Source organism: Octopus sinensis, linkage group LG1 (assembly GCF_006345805.1).
Source record: "Octopus sinensis linkage group LG1, ASM634580v1, whole genome shotgun sequence".
Lineage (NCBI taxonomy): Eukaryota > Metazoa > Mollusca > Cephalopoda > Octopoda > Octopodidae > Octopus > Octopus sinensis.
In genome coordinates this window covers 188,949,922-188,962,999 of record NC_042997.1, presented here as the reverse complement: position 1 = coordinate 188,962,999, position 13,078 = coordinate 188,949,922, and the positions used below count along the sequence as shown (strand labels likewise).

The window sequence follows — 13,078 nt, the reverse complement described above, 5'->3', positions numbered from 1 at the left end:
TCGCGATTTTCACCGATCACAAACCGCTAACGTTCACTCTCTTTGCAAAAACGGACCGATACTCGGCCAGAGAAACAAAGCAATTGGATTATATATTATATATTTCACTAATGATATTCACCACATCGCTGGCACTGACAACATCCCCGCCGATGCCTTATCTCGCTAACATTGTCGTTTCCTGCTTCGAATAATTTGGTTGCTATGATTACTGATCAGCCCTCCTTGGACTCTCTGGACGTCTCTTCTCTACAGTTTTGCTGCTGCAAGTTTGAACACCTGCCTCTGCCTTTTTCTGAAGGAACCATTCTCTGCGATGTTTCTACTGGGTCACCACGACCCCTCGTTCCCGAATGTCAACGTCGTGCTGTTTTTTGAAGCACTGCATTCACTGTCATACCCCGGCATTGCGGCCACAGTACGCTTATCTCGGCCCGCTTTTTCTGGCTGAATATGCAACGGTCTATTATTGTTTGGTCACGTGCTTGTCTACCATGTCAGCGTTCCGAAGTGCATCGTCACGTGAGAGAACCTCTTGGACACTTCAAGCCACTAGATACCAGGTTCCGTCACATACACATCGACCTGGTTGGTCCTTGGTCGGTCAGTTGCAGATTTACTTATATATTGACCTTCATCAACCGTTCTCCAGATGGCCTAAAGCTATCCTTCTCGTGAACATTTCCGCGGAAACTGTCTGCAGAGTACTCATCTCTGGGTGGACATCTCGCTTCAGAGTACTCTCTAGAATTACTACTGATCGTGGACGCCAATTAGAAGCTTGTCTGTTCCGTGAGCTTTCGAGATTGCTCGGAGTTCAGCACATCCGCACCACCAGTTACCATCCCGTCGCAAATGGAATAGTGAAAAGATTCCACCGACAGCTCGAAGCCGCTATTTGCACAGTTCCTGACCCTCATCGTTGGTCCGAGTTTCTCCCCATTGTTCTGCTAGGGTGCCGCTCAGCTGTCAATGAGGACTTAGGCTATTCCTCCGCTGAGTTCCTGTATGGCACCACCTGCACAAATGTTGGTGCCTATCGACTTACCGAATGTGGACCCCACATCTTACGTCACGCGACTCTGGTCATTCTTTGCCGACCTGTCACTAATGCTTCCTCGTGACTAGTCTATTTCCTCTGCAGTGCCACCTGATATTTCTACTTGGATTCACGTGTTTGCAAGAAATGACACCGTCAAGGGACCGCTCACACCCCCCTACACTGGAGCCTATCGCGTTCTTAAAAGCACACCGAAACTGTTCACTGGCAAGTAACATAAAGAACGACCCTTCATCAGTTGTCGACTGTTTATCTACCCTACATTTCGAGCAATTCAAAATATGTGCCTCCTCCTCCATATTGTTCTCTCTCTCTCTCTCTTCATGTCTCTAATTTTTTTCTCCTCTTCTCTCCCTTTCGTTTTTTCCCTCTCGTCCTTTCTCTAATTCTTTTTTCTCCTTCACTGTTTTCTGTTTGTCCCTCTGTCTCTATCTCTCTCTCTCCTTTTCCCTCCTTTTCTCTCTCGTTGCTCACACGTGACCATCGTCCATCTTTTTTTCCACGCGTGTTCATTTTTCTTTTCTTCCGGTCTGTTGCACAAACCAGATGTATTCTTGTCTATCTCCTCTCCTATCTTTTCTCCTGTCAAAAAATGTTCCTCCGTGTTCGCCACCTTACCCCGTCTGGCTTAGCAGCCCTCACTATTTGTTTAACTGTCCTGTTTTTGTTGCCAACTTTGACCCTCCGCAAAATCCCAAATTTTATTTTGGTTTGCGGTAGTAACTGCTTTCTTGAAGGCACACATTGTCGTGAAATGCTCGAAATGTGGAGTAGATAAACAGCCAACAACAGATGAAGGGTCGTTCTTTATGTTACTTGTCTTGTTTTCCATTTGTTTCTCTCGTTGTTCGCAAAAAAGTTTGTCTTCGTATTTCATGTTGTTTACATTTTGTGACGTCCTGTAGCCATATATATATATATATATATATATATATATATTGATACCCTGGTAACCATTTATCTATTTTTCCGTGTTAATTGCTTACAAGGGAAAAATACACACATCTATCTATATATATTGATATATATATATATATATATACGCACACATATATGCAAATACATAAAGATATTTGTGTGTGTGTGTATGTAGTATACGTATATAATTATATACCAAAATGTGTACATGAATTGGAATATATATATATATACATACATATCCTCAAATGCGCGCGCATGTGAATTAAGTGTGGTGAGGCTTTTGTACTACCTTCTGTCTGTGAACTGTATTATGTCAGCTATAAGAACATTTCATATTGGTATTGTCGAGTGTGAAGATAGGCATCGAATGATAGCTGAAGAGCAGCTGTTCTCTGGCTATTTTTTTCTTTCGAGTATTGCTTACAAAGCTTCGCATACGCATACGTAACATGACAAGGCATCACAGACCCACATGCATAATAACCAACAAACTCACTTGTTTGTGAGTATAAATAGACAGATGTTTATAATAAACACATCGTTTATAATAACGAAACCACTGACATATTTTATTCCTATATCTTATGACAAACAAACGCTTTCTATCCCAGTTTTCTACATTTAAATTTGCCAGTAGCAAACTTTTCATTGGTAACCCCGTAACTTTCTGCTAGTTAGGGGATTTATAGTTTTGAAAGACTTCATTTATAACAGTAAATTTCTTTATTAACCATGAGGTTGAGAAAAAGAGGGGACGATCCGAGGACAGACGAAACAAACATTGGGGTCAGGGTTTCGAATGAGACGAAACGTATGAATAAACAAACAATTAAAATATATACAATTAAATGAGAATGAGCGATTTACAAAAATTGAAGCGGAGGACGCGGTTGAGGACCCCACAAACCACATTCTCACACTGAAGACTTTGCTTTCTCCATTTTATATTCTCGTTTAAACAGATTCTTTCACTCGCAACATACTTGCTATAGACTTCCATCTTTTACGAAACACACTTTGCGACAGGCATTTCTTCTCCAGCCTTACTTTCCGTTTCATGTGGAAAACAAAAAAGTCGATTAGTATTCGTCACGATGGTTTACTTGTGAAACAATTACTTCTAGCAGAACCATTTGTGCAAGAGTTATCTTCCGTTCTTTTGTTTCATACTATTAAACAAATATCCACATTTGTTGAGGACCTATACATCTAATTTTATCATCCTCATCATCATCATCATTATTTTCTGTCTGATTTCCATGCTGGCATGGGTTAGACAGTTTGACAGGAGCTGGTATCCAGAAGACTATACCAAGCTCTACTGTCTGCTTTAGCATGGTTTCTACTGCTGGGTGCCATTTCTAACGCCAACTACTTTACAGAATATACTTGGTGCATTTTACGGGCACCAGCACCAGCGAGATCACCAAGTAACTTACAAGACAAGAGAGTAGTTTCATGGAAGGTGGCCTTGTGCCAGTTGATAAAAGGTTACGCTATAATAAAAGGGAGCAAACAGGTGTCTTGCAGTAAAGGAGATACATGACTACCTTAATTGCAAAAAGGAAAGGAGAGAGAGAGAGATGGTGAAGAAGATAAATTGGGGCACACCCTTAAGTTACAGGGAGGGGTATAAAAATGAAGTGGTACAGAGGATTGGATAGAGTAAGTGGGAGTTCAGTGACACTAAAGGGTTGAGAGATAAATATCTACCTGACTAGGATCTTTATTTATCACATTTTTCTACCTGAAAGAAGTTCTATGAATGGTCTTCAACCCGAAAAGTACGATTAATGACCTGTCCAGAGATTTAACAAAATGCCTGCAGCGGTGCCCTCTTAAGGCATGGGCACACTTGACAGTTGCCTGGGTACGTCATGGGTCTAGGGGATCAATTCTGATCTATGTAAGCTGCGTTTTTCTGTCAATGAATACCACAGGACCTAGTGCATTGATTTGTCGTGGCGGGGGGGGGGGGGGGCTATGATGCTACTTAGACAATTCTCCGTTTTTTCCGCTCTTGTTTTCGTATACATTCGCTGCTTTGTTCCAAGGAATCCAATGCTCTTAGTTTTTCCTTGGGGCTAGCCAGATTGGAGCAATCTCGAGTATAACCAGCCAAAATTGCAAAGATAATCTGGAACTCGACTGAGGAAAAAAAACACCGAATGACCCGTCCTTGTATTTCTTTGTATCGTCTAGCTGAATGTTTTGCGTTCTTGTCCCATTTTGTATTTTTATATATATATATATATATATATATATATATATATATATATATATATATATGTGTGTGTGTGTGTGTGTGTATATATATTCTTTTATTTGTTTCAGTCATTTGACTGCGGCCATACTGGAGCACCGCCTTTAGTCGAGCAAATCAACCCCAGGACTTATACTTTCTAAGCCTAGTACTTATTCTATCGGGCGCTCTTGCCGAACCGCTAAGTTACGGGGACGTAAACACACCGCTATCGGCTGTCAAGCGATGTAGGGGGGACAAACACAGACACACAAACATATACATACACACACACATATATGACGGGCTTCTTTCAGTTTCCGTCTACCAAATCCACTCACAAGGCTTTGGTCGGCCCGAGGCTACAGTAGAAGACACTTGCCCAAGGTGCCACGCAGTGGGACTGAACCATGTGGTTGGTAAGCAAGCTACTTACCACACAGCCATTCCTCTGTGTATGTGTGTGTCTGTCTGATAAAGTGGGTACTGCGTACTTGAGATTGTAAACTATAAAGTTTTAATCAGTCTTGAGAACCAACCATTTTCTAAGTGTGGTATATAAAAAAAAATTGACAAGGGAAATAACCCTGAAATTTTAATTTAAACGAATCAAATATGGAAGGCATTGAAATACGAGCCTAATCGTTTGCAGTACTGTGATGACACCAGAGTTAAATATCAGACTAAGAGCTCATAAGCAAAAGATTATTTAATTGTAACAGCAAAATGTAAATATTAAGTTTTACTTCTATACATTAGAAGAATACTGTAAATATGTACAGACGTAGATGTGTGGTTAAAAAGTTTGCTTCCCAACTACAAGGTTTTCGGTTCAGTCTCACTTTGTAGCACCAAGGATAAATGCCCTCTACTACGGCCTCAAGCCTACCAAAGCTTTAGGAGTGGATTTAGTAAATGGAAACTAAAAAGAAGCCCATCGTGTGTTTGTGTGTGCGTGCATGCGTGAATGTGATTGTGTCTCCTAGGCTTAAGCAAGTATCACCATTACACAAGCAATGTTCTTCGTTTCCAATATTCCATGAAAACATGTCAACTCATGGCTATAGTAAAGAACATCAGCTGCAGTAACCATAGGATCAGACTAAGCCAGTAATCATATGGTTCTAATTTAATAGTTCTATAAAATTTTTAATGTCATCTTTTGTGTTCCTTTCTGTCATCTATGCACTGCGTTTCAATAAAGACGCTTAAAATCTAGACAGCTTCTCCCAAGTATGGCCACAGCCTAGTTGCTTGAAGTAATAATATGAATGAAAGAGTGTATTATTGTAATTATTTTACATTGTGTTGTTCAACTGACTAAGTTGGCCAGACTTTCACAGAAGCATTATAGGACCCCCGATTTTAATTATCAAGTATAATAATAACAATAATTCTTTGTACTAAGTGCACAAGGTCGAAAATTTAAGAGTGTTGGCTTGTCAATTTACATCGACCCCAGTGCTCAACAGGTACTTATTTTATCGACCCTGAAAGGAATGAAAGACAAAGTCAGCCTTGGTGGAATTTGAACTTCAAACGTAACAACGGACAAATGTGCCAATGGTTCTATAATCCTAAATTTTAACATTGTGTGTATGACTTTATTTTCCTTTACATGAAAAGATTCAGTAAACTAGTATTGAATGGTGCCTCTTTGTAGAAGCAGATCAAAAGAAGACCTAAGAAGATGCAGTCATGGCAAACTTGTAACCATGCTCCTTACAAAAGATGTATTACAGGAAGGCAAGATAGTTAAGTATATTTATTGAAGTATGTTTTTCAGAGTTAAGTATACATATGTGAATATTGTAAGATACTTTCTCAGATTTTAAATAAATAAGTAATGCACGTGCAATTGAAGTTACAGTTTTTATTTACCTGTCTCAGCAAAATTGAAAAGTGGCAAATAAATATCGTTAGACTAAGAAATACAAGACTGTAAACAGAAAAGTAAAAAATGAGATTATTGATGGTAATTAATAAAATTAGTACATATGAAAATGGATCCGTAACTTAGAACAATGAATATGCACACACACACACAACCACACACACTATTTGGTGACTATTACACTTCCAACTATTTTAAGTCATGGTCAATTCTTTAACCCTTTCATTACCAACGCGGCTGAAACTGGCTCTGGCTCCATAGTACAAATACCTAGTTTTCAAATGTTTTGAATTAAAATTTTCCCCCAAACCTTAGTCCCAAACTATGTTTTCTAACACAAGCTGAATGATAACTAAGTTATTTTACTAAATTCTTTATTATATTTAAAGTAATTGAAAGAAACACAGAGCATCTCAAAATAAATACAGTAACAAAAGAGTTAATCATCATCAATTGTTACATCCCATCCTCTTCATCTCATGGCACCAAATGACTGAAAACCCCCCAGATTAATCCATGCATCTTTTATAGTCAGTTTTTACTCTCATTATCAACAAGATACCCTTTTATTCTTTAATTCTAATTTCACCCTGATTGAACAGTCCCACAATTTAAAGATGTCCTGCCAATGTATTCCTTTTAAAGGTGTTAGGAAATGGTTTAAGGGAAATTTGGGTACTATGTCTAGCAAGTCAAGCACCCACATAGAACTCCTACATTGTTTTATTATTGGCAAGCTGGCAGAATCATTAGAGTATTGAGTAAAAATGGTTCATAGTATTTGTTCCAGCTCTTTACATTCTCAGTTCAATTTCCACCAAGGCCAACTTCAACTTTCACCATTTCAGGGTCAATGAAATAAAATACCAATCTAAGTACCGGTGTTAATTGCACTTGAAAATTGGTTGCCTTCTGCCAAAATCGAAGACCATTATTATTTCTTTTTTTTTTTTTTACGTTTCTCAGTTTCTAAAAAGTAATTTAGTTGATATAATCAACTCTACTTCCCTCACTAAAGGTTATGTTTTAAAATCGCCTTAGTTCTGAAATGTGAAAAACTCATCCATGAACAATATTTGTTTTCTAATTTTATTTCAAACATTCATACCCAGAACTAGAGTTTTTTCTTTGGAATGTTAAATATTGACATATATTGGAGGATGGGTGGTTTCAACAAATAAGGTAAATGAAAATGTTTCTTGAAAAGAATAATTGCCTTTATATAAAACTTGAAATTTAAGGAATGCATTTACTATATCATCACAGACTAAAAAGCAGTTTCTGTTTTTGTTTTTTATTCTTCAACCACAGGACTTTCACATCTTCCAAACCATTTCTTCCTGAAGTAAAAAAAAAAAATAATAATAATAATAATAATAATAATAATACAAAATAATAATAAAAATACAAAGGCCTGGAAATAGAGGTAACTCGAATGTGGAATCTAAAAACAGAAACAATTCCTATCATAGTAGGCACATTAGGTATGATAAAAAAAATATTCAGACAAATACATAACAAAAACACTAGGACTTACAAATATATATAACATACAGAAAATTGCACTACTGGGCACTGCATACATCCTATGCAAAACACTTTCAATACAGTAACCATAAGAGCATCACAGCACATAGCAAAGGCACACAGAGCTGCGCTCGGTAATGAAGTGAAAACACTCTATAAAAATAAAACTACTGAATAATAATAATGATAATAATAATAATAATAATAATCCTTCTACTGGAAGCACAAGGCCTCAATTTGGGGGAAGGGATTAAGTCTATTACATCGAACCCAGTGCGTAACTGGTACTTATTTAATCAACTCTAAAAGGATGAGAGCCAAAGCCAACCTCAGAAGAATTTGAACTCAGAACATAAAGATGGGCAAAATGCTTAACAGCACTTTGCCCAGTGTGCTAACGATTCTGCCAGCTCACCACCTTAAATAATAATAATATAATGATAATAATGATAATAATGATGATCCTTTCTATTATAGGCACAAGGCCTGAAATTTGGGGGAGTAGGATAGTCAATTACATCGACCCCAGTTCTCAACTGGTACTTAATTTATCGACCCCCGAAAGAATAAAAGCAAAGTCAACCCTGGCGGAACTTGAAATCAGAATGCAGCAACAGGCAAAGTATTGCTAACAATTCTGCCAGCTCGCCACCTTAATAATAATAATAATAATAATAATAATAATAATAATGGTTTCAAATTTTGCCACAAGGGCAGGAATTCTGGGGGAGGGGATGAGTCGATTCCAGTACTCAACTGGTACTTATTTTATCAACCCCAAAAGGAATGAAAGAAAGGTAAATTTGGCCTCGGCAGAATTTGAACTCAGAACATAGCAACAAACGAAATACTGCTAAGCATTTTGCCTGGCATGCTAATGATTCTGCCAGTTTACCGCCTTAATAATAATAATAATAATTGATAATAATAATATTAATAATAATAATGATAATAATAATAATAATAATAATAATTGATAATAATAATAATAATGATAATAATAATAATAATAATTGATAATAATAATATTAATAATAATAATTGATAATAATAATATTAATAATAATAATAATAATAATTGATAATAATAATAATAATAATTGATAATAATAATAATAATAATTGATAATAATAATAGTAATAATAATAATAATGATAATAATAATAAAAGTAATGGATTATGATAACAAGAATAATAATGAAATAACCTCCTATAGAATGTGCCTGATAATCTAGAAGTATATAAGATATCTATTAAAGAAAAATGAGAATCATTTAGGAAATTCATTTCATAAAAACAAAAAAAAATGTAAGCAAAAGAAACAAAAATAACAAGTCATGAGCCTACTATGTTGGTAACAATAGAAATTGAAAGGTTATCTTCCTTAAAATTAAATTAAATGTATGTAATTAACACTTGCTCTGAACAGCTTTGTTCAGAGGTGAAGAATATTTTTACATTGGAAGGCTGAATCAAAGTTAACATCCATCAAGCAAAGTTACATTTCAAAAAATTTTTCTACTGTTAAACATATTTTATAAAATATGATTAGTTATGAAAATTCTAACAAAATGTGAAAAAAAAAAAGTTATTGCTTCAGAATAAGCAACCCTATTATTTTATTTTTAATTTTCTTAGAATTTGTTTTAAATTTCTTCAGATTTTCATTTGTTACCTTAAACAAGTAATTACAAGAAATCTAAATTACTTCTTTATTAATTTTTCATTACTTGTGAATTTTAAAATTCTTCATCATCATCATCATCGTTTAACGTCTGCTTTCCATGCTAGCATGGGTTGGACGACCACTAGCATAGGTTGGACAACTAGCATGGGTTGGACGACTAGCATGGGTGAGTAATTAAAAAAGTCAGTTTTAAATAAAATTATATCAACAAAAACATATTCCAACATTATGATTTTTCATTGGTTCCCACCACCGGTTTTGGCAACTGGAAAACCTTTGGGATTAAAACCATCATAAAAATTATTGATATTTGTCATTTAACACACTTCACAACCCAATATCCCCAACTTACATCAAGATGAATAAACCAAAACTAGGTACCACCTAAAATGTTAATTTTTTTTCCTTCTTCCTCAAGTGAAACCTGTTTAGTCCCTTTTTGAACTGCTTAAACTCACTAATTTCCAACATAGACCATCACTAGTTTTCTCAGATCTTACTGTTTACTTTAGTACACATATGGCTTCATATATGAGGTTCCCCACAGCGAATAACAAATTACTGACACATCAAACTACTGGCCCAGTAATTTATAAATTGTTCCACTAAGTGGATGACCTTATATACAGCAAATAGTCCTCGTTTTGAGAGTAAGTATCCTCAGTGATTTGAAACAGTTTAGAAAAAACATTAAAATAAAACTTATTATATTTCGTTTTTGGATTTGGTTTGCAAGATTCTTTATATGAGTTCGTGTGTTGAAGCATATTCTGTTGTGTCTGGGGAGAGTCATTCTCTTTTAGTGCCTTATTATTTAACACACTCACCAGTAAAATTTCCACTTATTTCCTATTTTTTTTATTTCCTAAAATTTTCGTTGCGTCTTGCAACCTTTTCAATAGTCTTGACTGTGTTAAATAATAAGGCACTAAAAGAGAATCACTCTCCCTAGACACAATTAAAATAAAATTTGGACTGGAAAAACTACAGGCAGTTAACCACAAGAGACAGATTGACAAGTTGGACTGATGATTTGAAACTCCTATCAAAGGAGGTACAAGTACTTTCACACACACACATATATACACAATAGAGCTTCCTCTACCTACCAAATTCACTCACAGGGATTTGATTGGCTCAATGTTATAACAGAACACTTGCTCAAGGTGCCATGCGGTGATATTACAGGGCCTGAATAATTATGTATTCTATAAGTATTTGTGTCCAGCTGAGAATAAAACTGTGTATAAAGAGAATGGGAATGAGAAATGGATATTTCAACAGAATCAAAACAATTATAACAAGCCTACTTAGATAGCAAAAATGTCCTCAATGTTGTAAATATAGTTGCATTTGTTAGCATTGGTGACAGGCCTAAAAATGTCAGGCAAGACAGATGAAATGCAGCTGGTACAAGAGTCAGGGAAAGTCAAAGACATCGCCAACCAAATGTTATTGTGTGGAAAAATATGTTAAAAGAACAGAAGTAAAAAATAAAGTGTTGTATTATTGGACTGGTTTGTAAAAGATCTTGATCTGATAGACTGCAACATTACTCATTATCATCATCATCTTCATTTAACGTCCGCTTTCCATGCTACCATGGGTTGGACGATTTTGACTGAGGGCTGGTGAACCAGATGGCTGCACCAGGCTCCAATCTTGATCAGGCAGAGTTTCTACAGATGGATGCCCTTCCTAACGCCAACCATTCCGAGACTGTAGTTAGCCGCTCTGGCAACGATCACGCTCAGATGGTGCTCTTGGCACTCTACTAGCATGGGCATAAGTGCCAGTAAGGCGATGCTGGTAACGATCACACTCGAATGCTGCATTAAAAAACTATTATACACTAAACAAAATCATCAAACTATATTTTCCAAGAAGTGAAAGTTGTAGAGAATAGGTTGAGAAGGTAGTTACTATTGTTGCTCTCTCCTTTTCTAGTTCATAAGAAAGAATGAAATCTAGCATTGTTGATTATGATGGCAATTTACAATAAATGAAGGTATGGCTCTTTGGTTAAGAGGTTCACTTCATAATTACTTGGTTCTAGATTCAATCTGACTGTGCAGCATCTTGAGCAAGTATCTTCTACCATAGCTTCAATTTGACCAGAGCATTCCTTTTGAATGAAAGTTGGTGGACAGAAACAGCACAGATGCTCCTAGGAAATATATGTACATGAATGTGGCAAGGCAGAATTATTGGACAAGATTACCTTCAGGTATTTGATTATGTTTCCTTGCATTAAGATCAGCTTTGCCTTTTTCTTTTACAAAGTCAATAAAATAAGTGCCAAACAGAATACTGGGGTAATATGGTTGGATAAAAACTTTTGAAGGTGGTGTTCTGATATGGTTCATAGTAAATTAAAGTAAATCTATCAATTACACCTCCTCTCTAAGTATGGTAGTCTTGTGTTAATGTAAAGTGGGAATACATAATGCAAATGGCATGAAGCGGAGACAGGCTTCTGGTATCTTTGTAATTCAGTTTTGGTCCTTCTTCAATATAATTACCTTCACTTGTATTTAAGAAATGTGTCACAATATAGACTGCTTTGTCCCTTTATATTCTAACTTCAACTCCTGTAAATACCAACTAGATTCCAAATTTCTAGTTATTTCCCAAGCTGGTTTATTCAGTTTCTTATAACTTTTGATACATATGCATTCCCAATTATGCAGGACAGGACATGCAGCTCATATATCAGACTATTGTCCATTGAAAAAATTGTTCTCAGGCAAGCTAAAATAAAGTAGTCTCAAGAAAGCAAGAAAAATTTATTTAAAGATACATCTTTAAGTCATTTAATTTCACATGCCTATGGCTTTAAGTTAAATTAATAAATCATTATTTATTTTTTCTTAATTTATGTAAGTTTTTTATTTAAAATTTGACACCATTTTTCTTTATTGTACAATATGTTAAAGGATTCTCAAAATTTAAATATTTGCTTTGATTATTGCAGTTGTTGTATAGCTCCAGTCAGCTTCTCGGCCTTTTGGCTAAGATCAAAGTGTTGTAAAATACAAGTATAGCATGTAGGCAGTCAATCAAGCATCTGGCTCAACAAATCGATCTAACACAGTATATACAAAGCTTCTAATTGGTTGACAAATCACAAAGTCCACTTTAATATGCATTTACAATGTAGGTTAGAGTCTAATTGTGTATAACTGTAGGTTAGTGGGAGAAAGGCTGGTGGAGGAGAAGATCAAGTTTAACTTGGTCAGACGGTTAATGTGCTTCAGCACATATATCCAGAAGTGTTTATGGAGTTGTTAGTGTTATTTTAACCCAAGGTCATCCTTGATCAAGGAAACCTGCAGTCGAACGTATACCAGTAATTTACTATTTTGTGGAATTTTCAGACACAGTGTATTTACAGATTCCAGTTGGTTCACTTTTTCTTTTTAAGACTGTACAACGTGGTTCAAAAAAGACTGGGACATTGTTTTTAGCCAATTGAATAACACTTAGAGTCACCTTCACTGTTTATGGAGTAAATACAAACAGTGGTGTGGCTGAAATAGAAATGCAGGTGAAACACTCTGTAGTTCTAGTTACATCTCTATATGTCACGAGTTCAACTCTCACTGAGATTCATTAAAACTTTTAGGAAGGGCATGGCGTTAGGAAGGGCATCCAGCTGTAGAAACACTGCCAGATCTGACTGGCCTGGTGCAGCCTTCGGGCTTCCCAGACCCCAGTTGAACCGTCCAACCCACGCTAGCATGGAA

The 13,078-nt window shown here is 36.0% G+C and overlaps 1 protein-coding gene across 1 annotated transcript; it reads left to right on the top strand.

Moving 5' to 3' along the window:
• Positions 1–494: 494 nt before the first annotated feature.
• LOC115230689 lies at positions 495–1,124 on the top strand. The gene has a single exon (XM_029800856.1). The coding sequence runs from the start codon at positions 495–497 to the stop codon at positions 1,122–1,124; it is 630 nt and encodes a 209-aa protein (XP_029656716.1).
• Positions 1,125–13,078: the final 11,954 nt, after the last annotated feature.